This window comes from Peromyscus eremicus, chromosome 2, assembly GCF_949786415.1.
Source record: "Peromyscus eremicus chromosome 2, PerEre_H2_v1, whole genome shotgun sequence".
In the NCBI taxonomy this organism is placed as follows: Eukaryota; Metazoa; Chordata; class Mammalia; order Rodentia; family Cricetidae; genus Peromyscus; species Peromyscus eremicus.
The window spans coordinates 150,782,567-150,797,626 of NC_081417.1; the positions used below are offsets into that span (position 1 = coordinate 150,782,567).

A 15,060-nucleotide genomic window follows, 5' to 3' on the forward strand; every position below is an offset into this window, starting at 1 on the left:
CCTAGCTCTGTACCCTCCCCTGCACAGAGAGCCTCTCTGTGGCTTGTAACTTTGCCTACCCTCTCCCCAGCAGCCTTGTGGGATGGTTCAGGCTGTGAATAGGCCTATGTGTCTAGTGGAGGGCTGTGCTGGGTGTGGAGGGTTCCTTAAAACCCAGCCCATCACCAGCCTGTTGTCTGGGCTACGGCCCACTCCAGCTATTACCGCCCGCCTGTAATGGGATCGGCTGCCTGGGTTAAGTGTTCACATTAAATTAATACCTCCTCCGTGGAGACAATCAGCTGACATTTAATTTGTGTTTCCTTCTGGGCGGCAGAGTACAGCTGGGCAGCCCTAGTGGGCATGTCTGTGTGGCAGCATCCCTTTCTCAGGATCCAGACGGTAGAGATGGGAAGGTGGAGTGGTATCCAGAAGGCCAGGACAGGCACAGATGGATGGGAGCATGGGAGTGCAGGGCTCCCTACTGGAGGGTAGCTTGAGGTCCCTGGTTGTCATCTTCAAGGAAGAATATGTCCTCACAGTCTAGGGAAGAGGAAGCCAGGAGGGGAAGAGGGAAATGGCTCATGGTTTGTGGCTCAGCCTTTCGCTTCCTGGGGCACGGGCTGGTGGTTGGTGGTGCTGGGTTCTGTCATTGTACCCCAGCCCCTACCTCCCCATTATTTCTGTATTCTGCTGCAACACAGAAGGGGGTGGTGTGGAGTGAGGACCCAGACTCAGTCAAGGTTAGCGAGCCCCTTTGGAGCATGCAGGGAAGCTGTGGAAGCTCTGGGTCTTCCCAGGAGAGCCAACCTTGGGTTGTGCAGCCCAGGGCTCCCTAGTTGGTCTCTGCTGAAGCCCCTGTCTAGCACGGAAGGGCATCTGGCTGGGCCTCCACTCTGCTTGGGAGCCCCTTGTCTGTCTGTACCTGGCCCTGCCGCAGGACAGTGGGGTGAACTCATCTGCAGGAGTAGGGTGGAGCAGAGCAGTCATAGGCAGACCATAGGGAAGGAGGCTGCCGTCCACCCCCACCCAGGGCCAGGTCCAGGCCCACGCTTGGCCCGGAATGAAGTTTTCCACTGATGGCCCCAGCCCAGCCTCACCTGCGCTTGTTTCCTATCACCTGAGTGAGACAGCCTGGGTGTGCCTGCTTCCAGGCGGGACCATTCTTGCAGCTCCCTCCTGGTACCCTGAGGCTCCCGCCTGCTCCCCTGTCTGCCTGGCCTGCTCTTGGAGCCAGACTGAAGTGAGCTGCTGGGTGTGATGCTCTGCCTTGATTCAGCGCTGGGACTTGGGGTTTTCACCCTCCTCCTCTTCATGCAGAGTGGTCCCCACAACTGTCCTCAGAAATGAGATGTTTTCCACCTCACTGGTGGGAAACCAACACCAGAGAGGGTGATGGGTTGGCTTGCCCAGGATCTCACAGCTGGGGAATGTAGGGGCAGGAGGTGAAATGTTACCAAACGGGAGCCACAGACTGTATCTCAAGAAGCCATGTTCAGCCACCCATCCTTGAGAAGCTAATTAAATTAATGGTATGAAGAAGGGAGATGTATTCAGTGTGGTCACATTGGGAAGAGGGACAAGGATCCACTGACCCCCCTCAAGTCCCTCTTGGGGTCCTGAAGTGAGGTTAACTCTTTAAACAGGGGGCCATGGGTTGGAGCATGGAGTCCTGGACAGAGTGTGGTCCTGCCCACCTGGGCCCATCATTGTCTGGCTTCACTGTAGTCCTGTAAGGTGCTCTGACAGTTAGAACTGTGTGGAAGAATCCTTTTCCAGGAGCCAAGGTCCCCGCTCTGGCTGTGGTCTTTTCCTTGTTTCATTGTGAGATTCCTGGGGAAATTGCCATGTCTCAGCTTCCATTGTTTGTGTAGTCTGAACGTCGGATTGAGGGACACAGATGTCTCATTTTCAGAATGTCTTCGTTTCTGCCATGCTACTTCTGTCTGTCTCTACAGCCTGGGGGCTCCAGGACTGACTCCCCACGGGCCGTAGGCTCTCTGTGGTGTTCTAATTATCTGCAGGGGCTGCACCCACTTCCTTCCCGGGGCTGCTGAGCCTTTCTCTGACTGCTCAGGATATGAAAGCCCCATGAGTCAGCCCCTCTGCCAGCGGCTTCAGCTTGGGTTTCCGCCTCTCCCTCTCCGTAGCCAGGCTTCGTGGGCTCCTTCCCGCGTCTGTGTGTCATTTTGAGCTGATGGAGGAGGGGGAGCACTGGCCCTGGTTCAGGCAGCCAGGACTAGGCTTGCTTTAAAGCCGTCGTCCCCTCCTCCCCACAGTGGCCAGCTGAGATTTCTCATCTGTCACGTGGTCCCAGCACTGGCTCTTCAGGAATGCTGAGAGACCACATCTGGCAGTGACGGGGCTGCCGCCTCCCCCTTCAGCTGCCAGTCTCCCACATGTGCCTCTTCCGCTTAGGTGGTGGCGGGGCCTGCTCTCAGAGGCTGGCGGGGTCACTTTGTGGAGTCATTTCCTCTCCCTGCATTGATTGTCCTGACGTCCCTGCCTCCCCTCCCGGCTTTGAAGGGTTGTGAGCAGTGGGAGGGGAAGGTTCCTCTTTCTCCTTCAGCTTCCTGTCTGGGATGTGCACGCCCCTCCCCCAGGAGGGGTACGGGAGCCTAGAGGACACCCAGAGAGCCTGGCTGTGTGGGAATTTGGCTGTGGATTCCCCAGGCTGGGAAACAAAGATAAGATTCTGGGGCAGGGCTTAGGCTGAAGGAAGGGGCCTGAGTGTGGATCAGTTCATTCATCCACCCTCCCATTCATCCTTCCTCTCATTCATCCACCCTCCCATTCATCTTCCCATCCATCCACCCACCCACCCACCTATTCATCTTCTCATCCACGCATCTAATCCATGCATCCATCCCATTTCATTCAGTAAGGGTCAGAAAGATGGCTCAGCAGGTAAAGGCGGTTGCCACCAAGCCTGAGTTCAATCCCAGGACCCCTCATGGTGAAAGAGAATTGACATGACTATCCCCCTCCTTACTGAGAAGGAGTAGGGAGGCTGGCCTCCCGCTTTAGACCCAGCTCTCCCTTCGCACCCCCACCCCCAGTCCAGAGAGCTCATTTTCTTTTTTATGCCTCCTTGCTTCATTTAGCTGGGGCCCAGGGTGCTCAGGGAAGGTGAGGTGGTGCCCTCACACCGTGCCATGGTGAAGAGGGGAGAGGTGGCCTCACTTCCCATCACTCTCCCTAGCCTCATGGGCCTGGGTCCCTCAGGGGAGAGCTGTGAGCCATGCACATGATGCCCATCCAGGCTGCCTGGGAAGACCGATCCTCGTCCCTGGGTCTGGCTGCCTAAAATCTGTGGAGTTTTTTGTTTTTTTGTTTTTTTTTTTGAAGAGGATCAGTGGAGAGAAGATGACACTTGGGACAGCATGGGAGAAGGGAGAAGATTCCAGGAGGCAGAGGAGGAGGGAAGAACAGGCTAACACTTACCTAGAGGCCAAGCCCTCCTCTTCGTCTTCAACATGGGGCTAGTCCTTGGGGAATTAATGCACCCTCCTCTCCAGTTCTTGCGTCCGTCATCCCACACTTAAGAGATGTTAGAAGGACTGAGTGTCAGCATAGAAACATCCACCCTTCTGCCCCACAGGTGGTCTCTTGAAGGTGATCCCAGCCACTTTGTCCAGCTCAGAGCCGCACCCTACTAGGAGTTTGGGAACAAAGGCTTTCAGGAAAGTGTGTCCACCAAGCCCCTGGCCCGAAGCTTTTAAGTGCATGTCCTTTGTTCCTTGTTTGCAAGTCCCCTCCCTGGCTAAGCCTCCCTCTGTGGGCAGCCCCAGACAGGGCTTGGATGGTGCTGGAAACAGGTGCAGAAACCTCAGCCAGCCACTCCGTTGACCAGATTTTGGTGAAGCTGGGTCCTAGGGAAGATGGACCACCTGTCTGTCCTTTAATAGTCCAGGCAGCTAGTGGCTGAAGGGCAGAGATTTTCTGCATTGTCAACATATTAGCCCGCTGAGCCAGATTTTCCTCTGCCACCCCTGGGAGGGACATCTCTTTGGGGCAGTGGGCCCAATCTGTGCAGCCAGCTGCTGTCCACATTCAGGGTCTGTCACTCATCTCGGGGGGGGGGGGGGGGGGCAGAAAGGCAGCTGCACACCTACCCCAGCTTTGGAAATAAAAGGCCCCTGAAATCATTTGTGCAAACCCACCCTTGGGGTGTAGCCTGGGAAACATGATGGAAGTGGGTGCGGGGCTTGGGGTGGGAGGGAGGGGGGCAGGGAGGTCGAGGCACTGATAGCGTGGACACACAGAGGGCCATCTGCAGGCTGGCACCACCCAGGAGCTGTCCACCTCGTGTAGACTTGCTGGGATGGGTTTTGTGTGGGGACGAGATGGCTGGGTGATTCACCTGCAGGATCTAGGCTGAGTGAGGTTTGTGTCCCAGTTCCCTATTACCAGCTGTGTGGCTTCAGAAAATTACTTCATCTCTCTGAACCCCAGCTCCTTCATCTGCAAAGTAGTTTTGGATTAAAAACCCGAGAGGATTAGTAATTCATGTGAAAGCCAATGTATGTATGAGAGAATGAGTCCTGTATGTGAGACTCTGTTGACATCTGTCAATAAACAGCTGCTGTTCCTGTCTGGAGATCCAAAGGCATGCATGGGTGATGTGGATAAGCCTGACTTCTGGCTAGATGGCTAATTGGAGGAAAGGTTAAGGGTATTCTGCTGCATTCCAGGGGTGTGGGAAGAACCAGTGGTGTGGGGAGGACCATTGGTGTGGGGAGGACCAGGGGTGTGGGGAGGACCAGTGATGTGGGGAGGACCAGGGGTGTGGGGAGGACCAGTGATGTGGGGAGGACCAGGGGTGTGGGGAGGACCAGTGGTGTGGGGAGGATCAGTGGTGTGGGGAGGATCAGTGATGTGGGGAGGATCAGTGATGTGTGGAGGACCAGTGGTGTGGGGAGGACCATTGGTGTGGGGAGGACCATTGGTGTGGGGAGGATCAGTGATGTGGGGAGGATCAGTGATGTGGGGAGGATCAGTGATGTGGGGAGGACCATTGGTGTGGGGAGGACCAGTGGTGTGGGGAGGATCAGTGATGTGGGGAGGATCAGTGATGTGGGGAGGATCAGTGATGTGGGGAGGACCAGTGGTGTGGGGAGGTCCAAAGGTGTGGGGAGGACCAAAGGTGTGAGGAGGACGAGCGGTGTGGGGAGGACCAGTGGTGTGCCGTTTTCTCTCCTTCAGGCTTTGCTTGGTTGCTCCTGTCGTTGGCATGAGAGGGCCTGACCCCAGTGGCTGGACTGCCGCCAGCACCACACACTCTCCCTTGCGCCTTCTCTGTCCTCCCCCATCAGAGCAATGTGTCCAGGAGCGATGATTCAGCCCTGACCTGTGTCCTAGGCCTTCACCTCCCTCGGGGGAAGCCCTGAATACCCTGGGTTGCTAGCAGTGGTGAGGGTAGCCCTTCTCGATAGCCCTGCCTGCCTCCATGAGAGTGGCCTGGCTCTAGATTCAGCCTCATCCGTGACATACTGTGTAACCTTGAACAAATGCAGCCTAGGTCTCAGTTTCTCTCTGTGTTGGGGGCGGGGGAAATCTAGGGAGATAGTTCCATTCAGGTGAAGCCCTGAGATCCCTTCCCAGTCCTCTGTGCTCTGTAGTTCCAGACTTGAACTTAGGGCAGATATGGGCCCTGCCATGCCACTGGTTAAGGCGGAAGTGGACTCACGTCTCCTGGGAGCCTGGCAGGGCTGGCTTGTGTGGAGAGAGGAGGAATTTTCCTCAGTGTGTGCAAACAGTATCCATTTTCTCTTGTTTCCAAAAGCTGGTGATGTAACCAGCCCTTCATCCAGTCCTTCCCTCTGGCCTATTTTTAGCCTGGCCCCACAGCTTCTTAAGAGATTCAGACCTCCTTGCTCAGCGACCATGTAGGGAGGGTAGCATGGAGTGAAGAAAGACAGAAGCCTGTCTGTTTGTCCCAAGGCGGAGGTCAGGCACAGGCTGCCAGCTTCTCCGGGTAGGGAGGGGATCTTAGTGAGGTGCTCGGTCTTGGAGACCGAGTCCTGGCTCCCTGTCCTTACTGAATATTGGGGAGGGTCTCTCCGCTGTGCTTAACTGATGTCACACGGTGAAAATGGTGCCATCCATCCCATGCACTACTGGAGGCCTGAGCTGCATCATGTAGACCTCTCTAGAGGGAAGCTGTGCTGTTACCTTTGTTAGAGTCCCCCCGATTGCCGCTGCCCCTCCCCATTGCATGGTTAATGTCGGGGCACACATTACGTGCGTGCTTAGCCCCTGTCTTTTCCTCTTCGGCTTCATCCAGCGGGTGTGTAAATAAAACAATATGCACAAAGTTCTCAGGGTCTGGCATATAAGAAACACTGGAGCAAGGAGGGCTAGACCTACCCATGGATTAGGTGTGTGCCTTTGGGCAAGATATTTAACCAACTGAGCTAGTCTCCACATCTGTAAGGCTCTAAAACCTGCACAGGTAATGTTTGTGGCCTATATGGTGTGTTGCAGAACACATAACCCATCTGATAGTAGTGTTTAGCATGGAAACTTGCTTCTTACAGAGAAGAGCCCGAAAGCCTATAGCTGGACCAGCAGCACCTGTACAGCCCTTCACGGTTTGCATGGGATAGGCGGTGGTCCTGCCCATCTGTCCCCATAGTACCATGCTTGTGCCTCAGAGGTGGCATTTGCCAACCGCCCGGCCTTGTGGTTAGCAGCAGCCTGCTCACTGTCTTGTTGCTCCCCTTACTCTAGACTGAGAGGTCCTGTTTGGCAGGCAGATTTTCCTAGGCATCTTCCCTGCCCTGCGTGGAAGATGAGGGTGGGAACGGGGGACTGGCAGGAGGAGGTGGTCTGACCATGTGTTCTTCTTGGTGTTGCAGATGGGAGGAAGAGCTGGCCAAGCGTATGAACCTCCAGACCATGGTGGACACACTGCAGGAGGTAAGAGTCTGCAGAGTCCCCAGCCAGAGAGGTTTGCAGGTTAGCTGTGGGGCCATGATGGCGAAAGCTGGCTGAAGAGTCCTAGCATAGCCCCTGCCCTGATCACTCTCCGCCACCTGGGCCAAGCCTTACAGGGCAGAAGAGCTCAGGCACAGGACTCGGGAAGTCTGGGTCTTCCTGGATGACTGGGGCCAGCTGCTTCCCTCTCCTGCCTCTCAACTTCCAAGTGCCACTGGGCTAGGTGATCTTTGGGTCCCTTTGACCTTCCAACTGCAAGTTCCTCCAATTAGGACTGATGCTTTGGAGAGACCTGGGGAGACATCGCCTGGTAGCCCCCAGCCCAAGCAGGCTCTGGGATAGACCTGAGGACATTCCCCTTGCTGCTCTCTCTGGCTACTCTGAATTCAGGGCTGCGCCACTCACATACTTCCCGGGGGCCCTGAGCAGCACACTCTATCTTCAGCCTGGTTTCCGTTCTTCCTCTGTCACATGGGTCAAGACCAGCAACACCGTGAGACAGCAATGCAGAGTTAGCTTAATTTTTTTTTTACAGCTGGGTGTGGTGGCTCACACCTATAATTACTTGGGAGGTGGAGGCAGGAGGATGAGGAATTTAAGGTCAGCCTAGGCTGCATAGTGAGTTCCAGGCAGCTTGGTTTCATGAGACCCTGATTCAACAAAACAAAACCAATTTGTTTTTAAAGTTGGACTGGAGGTGTGTCTCAGTGGCTGAGCACTTTGCATATCTTATGCATAGCTCCAAGTTTGATCTCTATCTAGCATGGAAGAAAATATTAAAAGTTAGAATTAATTATTTTTAGAATTAGTTAAAAATTCAAATCACTTTCAGACGTTTGAAATATTTATTTTCCAGACAGTGAGATACACAGCTCAGTTAGTAGAATGCTTGTTCAGCATGTACAAAGCCCTAGGTTCACACTGTAAGCAGTGTGCAGTGCACACCTGTAACTCCAGCCCTAGGTTCCCACTGTGAACAGTGTGCAGTGCACACCCGTAACCCTAGCCCTAGGTTCCCACTGTAAACAGTGTGCAGTGCACACCCGTAACCCCAGCCCTAGGTTCCCACTGTAAGCAGTGTGCAGTGCACACCCGTAACCCCAGCCCTAGGTTCCCACTGTGAACAGTGTGCAGTGCACACCCGTAACCCCAGCCCTAGGTTCCCACTGTAAGCAGTGTGCAGTGCACACCCGTAACCCCAGCCCCAGGTTCCCACTGTAAGCAGTGTGCAGTGCACACCCGTAACCCCAGCATTTGGGAAGTAGAGCCAGGAGCGGGTTCAAGGTTGAGCTGGGAATGTTGTCAGACACGTTTAATCCGAGAACTTGGGAGGCAGAGGCAGGCGGATCTCTGAGGTTAAGGCTAGCCTGGTCTACAGAGCAAGTTTCAAGATAGCCAGGGATCCCAGAGAAACTCTTTCTTGAAAAACAAATGAACAACAATGAAAGAAGTTTAAGGTCACCCTCAGCTACAGAGGGAGTTTGGTCTCAGAGAAAAAGTAAAGGAAAGAGACAAATGTCCTTTTTTTCTTTATAATAAAATATTTTACAACATATTCACAGTCAGATGTTGGAAAAGTCCATAAAATCACAAAAGATCAAAATTATCTGTAATAATATCTGTTCTTCCTTCTGGTTCATCAGTTTTGTGTGACCTCCCAGCTTTTCCTGCACAAACATGCCTACACCCGGTCAACACCTTCAAATGCCTGTGTTAGAACAACAGACATGAAGTTATCATTTTCAAGGCCAAAGCTGGTCGGTCCTTGGCACGTGGTGGACTGGGGGTTGACCTTGTGTTTTCAAGTGCTGGGGAGCCTGCTGGCCTTAACCTACCCTTTGCTCCTGATAGCTACTCGTTTTTCTTTGCGTAAATGACCCCCAGGAAGCGTTGTGAACAGTCAGCATGGCTTGGCAGTCAGGCCAGGCTGAGGGATGCAAATGTTTAGCTTAGTAAGACACTGGACCCAGGTGTCCGTCCATCCTCTCCTCCCCCTTTAAAGCCTGCCTGTCTTCATCCGTCCGCAGGCAGCGCAAGAAGCTGAGGCCATCCAGGAGGAGATGAACGAGAAAATCGAACGGCTCAAAGCCGAGCTGGTGGTGTTCAAAGGGCTCATGAGTGACGTAAGTGGCGTGGCCGTCACCCTAGGCACCATGACCTCCCTTTTCCCATCATGCCAAACGCTCGGCTTATGGTTACAGTCGTGGCTGGCTGGTTTGTTCCGATGAGGGATGCATCGGGGACCAGGCGCCTCCCCGCCCTCCCCACATCGCTTCCCTATGTCCGAATAGAGGCTTTAACCGCTGCTTAACCCATCACCCTCCTCCTCCTCGGGCCCCTGACCTCTGTATGTGCTGCTCGACTCTCCCCAGCTCGCCGCGTGGCGACCTTGGTGTCTGCAGAGCACAGGCGACCAAATGGACTTGGCTGTGACAACCCCAGGGACTTCAGGCTCAGGGAGCCCATCCTCCTGTAGGGTGTCCTGGTTACGTTGGGGATGGCTGGTGTGTGCGTCTTCTTGGCCATTTGGGGTCCCTCCGAGAGACTGGCCATGGATGGAAACAGCTGTTAGCCACGTAGGCCTCCTTGAGTCTTGGACCTTGAGTGTCTTGCTGTCTTCAGGCAGTGGGCAGTCTGCCAGGAGAGCCCATTCGAAGGAGAAGGTGCCTGAATTTGGTGACTCAGCCCGGCTCAGCTCCTGGCTTTCAGGGACACGCAGTTGAGTGTGGTTAGGAGAAGCAGTGGGACCCAGGTGGAGGCCACCTGTCTCCCTTCATTTGGGTGCGGAGGGAACCTCGCTCTTTATGTGACCCCTGCTGTCATCTGCGGCAGGAATCTGGAGAGAGAGAGAACTGCTGAGGCAGGCGTGTTATGGGGGACAGTGGGGCATGAGGGTGGGAACAGAAGGGGAGTCTGTGCACTTTTGTGTGTGTGTGTGTGCTGGGGAATTAAGCCAACGGCCGTGGCCGCCTTAGGTGACATGCTCGCTCACTGAGTGACACCCCAGCCTCGGAAGGTACCTCTCAACAGTCTCCATGCTCTTGCTTGTCTTCTGCTCCCACTCAACCAACATTGCTGTGCCCTGCAGCCCCGAGGGGGACCAGCACACACAGCCTCACCTCCTCCCTCCCCAAGTCCCCATGTCCCTTTCTACCCTGAGCAGTGCTGACCAACCTTCCACCCCCAGGAAAGGCTCAACACTTCCCCCCACCCCCAGGGTGCTCCCTACTCCTCTGATCGCCCCTCCTGCTTGCTCCGTCCCTCGCTCACGTGACCCCTGCTGTCCTCCCTGCAGCCCATGACAGACCTGGACACAAAGATCCAAGAAAAGGCTATGAAGGTGGACATGGACATCTGCCGCCGGATCGATATCACGGCTAAGCTGTGCGATGTCGCACAGCAGCGCAACTCGGAAGACGTGTCCAAGATCTTCCAGGTGACCAGGGCCGGTCCCCTCACCAGTCCCCACCCCAACCTCTTAGAGCAGCCCTGACCTCCACCACAACCTGTCGACGCCTCTTTCCCCCCACATTCCGCTCACCTCATCCTGAGGTAGTCAGTCACCTGACCCTCTGACCTCCCTTAAGGAGACACAAACTTGGGGATTTGTAGTTTACAGCTGAGGAGACTGAGGCCTTGGGGCATGATAGGAGGTACCAAGAAAGGACATGGTAGAGCTGGGCTGGAACCCAGATCTCCTGGCCCTCCAGGCCGTTTCCTCACGCTTACCCTGTGCCCACCATTTCTCACGTAGCCTCTTTCTCTGAGACTCCGCATTGTTCCCATGGTAAGGGAGCCCTGGCCAGGAGATGGGGAGCCCTGACAACTGGCCCTCAGGGGTCCCGAAGAGAAGCTATTGGATTTTGCCTAGTTCTCATTCTCCCAAAGTGTTCTGTACATGTATCCCCCCTCCCCTGGTTCCCCATGCAAGAGAGGAGGCGGTCGTCAGTTGGCACCAACGGGCAGTTCTGGAGAGGGCCTGGGTGTGGTCCTGCTGACAGAGGGCACGCGTCATTCTCAGAAGTTTTGGGTCATAGTTTGGCTTGTGCTTGAGCCCAGGCAGAGCAGTGTGTTGTTGCTTTCCGTGTGCGACTCTGGACATGGTTGGGGGAGGTCGGCTCCTCCCCAGTCCTTTCTCCATCTCACGCCTTCTTGCTTCCTCCTGAGGGACTGATCCCTGCAGAGTGCTGTGCAGTCCTTTGCTCGGGCCTTGTCTGCTTGGTGAACCCTCCATGCCTCTGCATGGGAGAGGAAGGTTCTGAAAGCATGCAGCTATTTTGAGCTTTGTCAGGGTTTCTTGGTTTCTCTGGCTGGCTTTGAGACATCCCAGGTGATGATACCCCGGTCTGGCCTACCATTGTTCCAATCATGGGGCTGCTTTTCTGGTGATGGGCGAGCTGAGCTGGCCCAATCGCTAGGCCTCCCCGGGCAGGACTTGGTCCCTGTGTCTCCGTTCTCCGCCCTGCATGCCTCGTGCCTCATGCTTCCTGCTAACGCTGCCTGCTTCTTAGAACACCTATGCAGCTCCCTGCAGTGGTGGCTGGCCCCAGCCGTGCTCCATCCACTCCTGGGGACACTGGTTCCCTTCCAGGATCACCCCTTGCTCTCCACTCCAGCCAAGCACCCCAGTTACCTTGCTCTCTTCCTTCCCTGTCCAGGTGGTCCCTAAGAAGAAAGATCGTAAGGTGGCTTCAGATGATGACGTCTCCGAGCAGGATGGGGAGGTGAATCGGTTCTCAGATGAGGAGGTCGGCTCCATGAACATCACCGATGAGATGAAGCGCATGTTTAACCAGCTGTGAGTACCTAGGTTGCCCAGCCAGGGGACATATCAGTGGAGTGGCTGAGAAGAGCCCCAGATGTGATGTGTTCTGGAAGAGTTTGGGTTCTGTGTGTGTGTGTGTGTGTGTGTGTGTGTGTGTGTGTGTGTGTGTGTGTTCTCTCAATGTGCAGGCTCAGTGATGTCACATTGGTAGCTTAGACTTTGTCATTACAAGAAATTGACACATGCCACCATTCAGGACTCCCCTACCAAACCCTAGATCTGGTGCACCAGAACCCATTGAATATATTGCCCTGGGGCTAGGGTAGCACTGTGGCCTTGGCCTATTTGGTGCTTTGTTCTGAATCCTGATCCAGTTTTAACTCTAATCCATACGGTACCCGGAGGTGGGATTGGAAGAGGATGCTGGGTGAGTCAGGGGCGGGGCTGGGAGCCCCATGCTCCTGGGCACCTGGACTCTGCCACAGTGGGTACCACCAAAGCTCAGGCCACCAGCTCTTTGAGCTCCGCAAGGGGGAAGCACTTCAGGAGCACACAGTAGGGCAGGGCCAAGGCCGCCTACATGGTTCAGTGCTCTGTTCCCTTAGCCACCTTCCTGCTTGGAAGAGATGCCCGTCTTCTGTCTGCTGCGTCACTGTCCCTGGCTGGTCCCTCTTTGACTTAGCTAGGTACTTAGAGAGGACAGGCAGAGTGGAGTTGGGAGTTCCTCACCTGATACCTGACACCTCCCTTCAAACAGAACCGAGATGAGGCTGGACATTTGCTATTGACAATACCAAGGACACCCCTCAACTCTTGGTTCATCTCTCAACTCAAGTCTCCTCCAGATACGTGCTCTCACCTCCTGACAAGAGGGTGTCCCCCAACTCCCACCTCTTTTGGTTTTGGTTTTAAGATGCCGGCTCATGTAGCCCAGGCTAGCCTCAAGTTTGCTATGTAGTCTAGAATGACCTTGAACTTCTGATCTTCCTGCCTCCACCCCTTGAATACCAGGACCCATGCCTGGTTTCTGCGGTGCTGGAGATCAAAGCCAGGGCCTCCCATGCATGATAGGCAAGCGCTCCCAACTGAGCTGCATCTCTAGGCTTGGGAAAAGAAATGTGGCTTGGGTCTGGGTTTTCCCAAGGTTACTCTGGGAATTCCTGAGCCTAAGTCACTCTTAGATGCTCAGACACCCCAAATCGCCTTAATTTTGTTTAATAATTTCTTCTCCTCAGAAGAAATCAATTACCTGAAGTATTTCATGACGTCCCTAGGGAATTGTCAAGTTGGTCAGAAATGAGGTGCAGTGAAGAGGTACCCATCCGGAGAGCTGAACTGGGGGCGCCTTTGGCAAGGGCTGCTTGTGTGTAGAAATTGCCTTCAGCTGTGAGCAATGGAGACGCGATCCCTCATGTGGTGGGCACTGGAGTGTTGACAGGTTCAATGTCTAATTAGATTTGTCTGGCTTTAAAGTCGTCTAAGTTAAGAAAAGAAAACCCTCTGATCACCCTCTAGCCCTCTCCTGTTGCTCTGGCTGGTGTTAATGACCGATTCAGTAGCGTCTCCTTCCCACCCGATTTCTCCTTGAGCTCGTGGTCCAGCCCCAGCCAGTCCCAGTGAGGCTTCTGAATGACGCACCCGGGTCAGAACCTTGTTTGTTTTGATCCAGATCAGTGGCTTGGGCTTCAGACCAAGGCTGAGAGGAATTTCAACCGCCTTCCAAAGTCCCTGGGAGGGGTGGGGGCTCTTTCCGTCTCTGCTCTCATCCATCTTCCTGTCTGTTCTGGGGAGCCATCCCTCAGCAGGGCTTTCCTTCAGACCTCAGACGCTGGAAAGGAAGTGAAGTCAGTAGTGGACTGTGTGATGTGCTAATGGGTGGACCCGAGGGGCTCAGAATCGCCTCCTCCAATAGCCAACCCCATGCTTATTTCCTGACTCACGGGCGCCACCTACAGGCTCCTACAAGAATTGCTTTGAGGCAAGGGAACCAGCCTGGCCTGCCTCTAGGGGCGCTGTAGGAAGTTTTTTTATCAGAAGTCTCTCTGTCACTGCCCGTTGGTCCCCAGCTAATAACTTTGATGATTGATGTAGAGCAGAGCTCTAGAAGAGTCAGGAGAGAATGGAGAAAGGGGAAGCATAGACAATGGGAGAGCCCGGAATGGAAGTCTTCAGACCCTCCTGTGCCACTGATGTAAGCTCAGCCGGACATGGCAGCACAAGCCTGTATTCCCAGGATTTGTTTGTTCGTTTGCTTTCTTTTGAGACAAGGTCGCTCTATGTAGCCCTAGCTGGGCTAGAACTTGCTACATAGACTAGGCTGGCCTTGAACTCATGGAGACCCTTCTTCTTCTGCCTCCTAAGTGCTAGGATTAAAGTGTACATATGGGGCTAGAGAGATGGCTCAGTGGTTAAGAGCATTGGCTGTTCTTCCAAAAGATCCGAGTTCAATTCCCAGCACCCACATGACAGCTCACAATTGTCTGTGGTTCCAGTTCCAGGGGATCTGGCATCCTCACACAGACATACATGCAGGCAAAACACCAATGCACATTTAAAAAAAGAAGAAGGCATATGTATGCCACCATACCCAGCAGATGGAATGTTTTTTTTTTTAAGGGGTTCCCAATCTTTCTTGAGTCTCAGTTTGCTAACCTGTAAAATGAAACTAACAATCATGCTAATGCCCAGGCTGGAGGCTCGCCTTAGTTGCTTTCAAAGCTAGAGAACCAGAAGGTTTGTTGCCTGCCCCTGCTACACACTGTTGGTGGCTTTGAGCAAATGCGGTTCCTTCTGAGCCATGGTCTCCTCATCTGCAAAATGTGAGGAGTATGGTTGGATTTGCCTCTTTTGACCAGAAGCATGTCTAAAGGAGAGAGAGAGAGAGAGAGAGAGAGAGAGAGAGAGAGAGAGAGAGAGAGAGAGAGAGAGAGATTCTGCGGAGATTTAAAAACAGATTTGTTTTCTTTGTGTGTGTGCCTGGGCATCATGAACATGTAGTGCTGGTAGTCCAGAAGAGGGTATCAGGGCCCCTGGAACCAGTGTCAACAGTCAGTTTTAAGCCGCCATGTGGGCACTGGGGACTGATTTCCAGTCCTCTGCAAGAGCAGTGTTTTTCACTGCCCAGTCATCTCACTAGCCCTGGGGGCCGGGGTGTAGGAGAGTGACACAAGGTTTTATACCATAGCTCAAGCTGATACGAACTCACATGTAGCCCAGGCTGGCCTTGAATTTGACCCTCCTGCCTCATCCTCCCGAATTCTGGGATTATAGACATGCACCACACTACTTTTGACCTAAAACCAGACTTCTAATTGTACAGAGACGTTCTGTATTTTGAAAGGCTAGAGCTCTTTTTGCATGAGACAATTGGCTTTGGC

General features: G+C 54.0%; 1 protein-coding gene across 1 annotated transcript in view; it reads left to right on the forward strand.

Annotated features, from left to right (window-relative positions):
* The window catches only part of Iffo2 (intermediate filament family orphan 2), a 42,681-nt gene that overhangs the window by 23,571 nt on the left and 4,050 nt on the right, over nucleotides 1-15,060 (forward strand). The window contains exons 2-5 of the mRNA XM_059255305.1: nucleotides 6,840-6,900; nucleotides 8,946-9,041; nucleotides 10,214-10,354; nucleotides 11,577-11,716. Of these exons, the coding sequence (XP_059111288.1) occupies nucleotides 6,840-6,900; nucleotides 8,946-9,041; nucleotides 10,214-10,354; nucleotides 11,577-11,716 (438 nt within the window). The remainder of the gene's footprint in view (nucleotides 1-6,839; nucleotides 6,901-8,945; nucleotides 9,042-10,213; nucleotides 10,355-11,576; nucleotides 11,717-15,060) is intronic.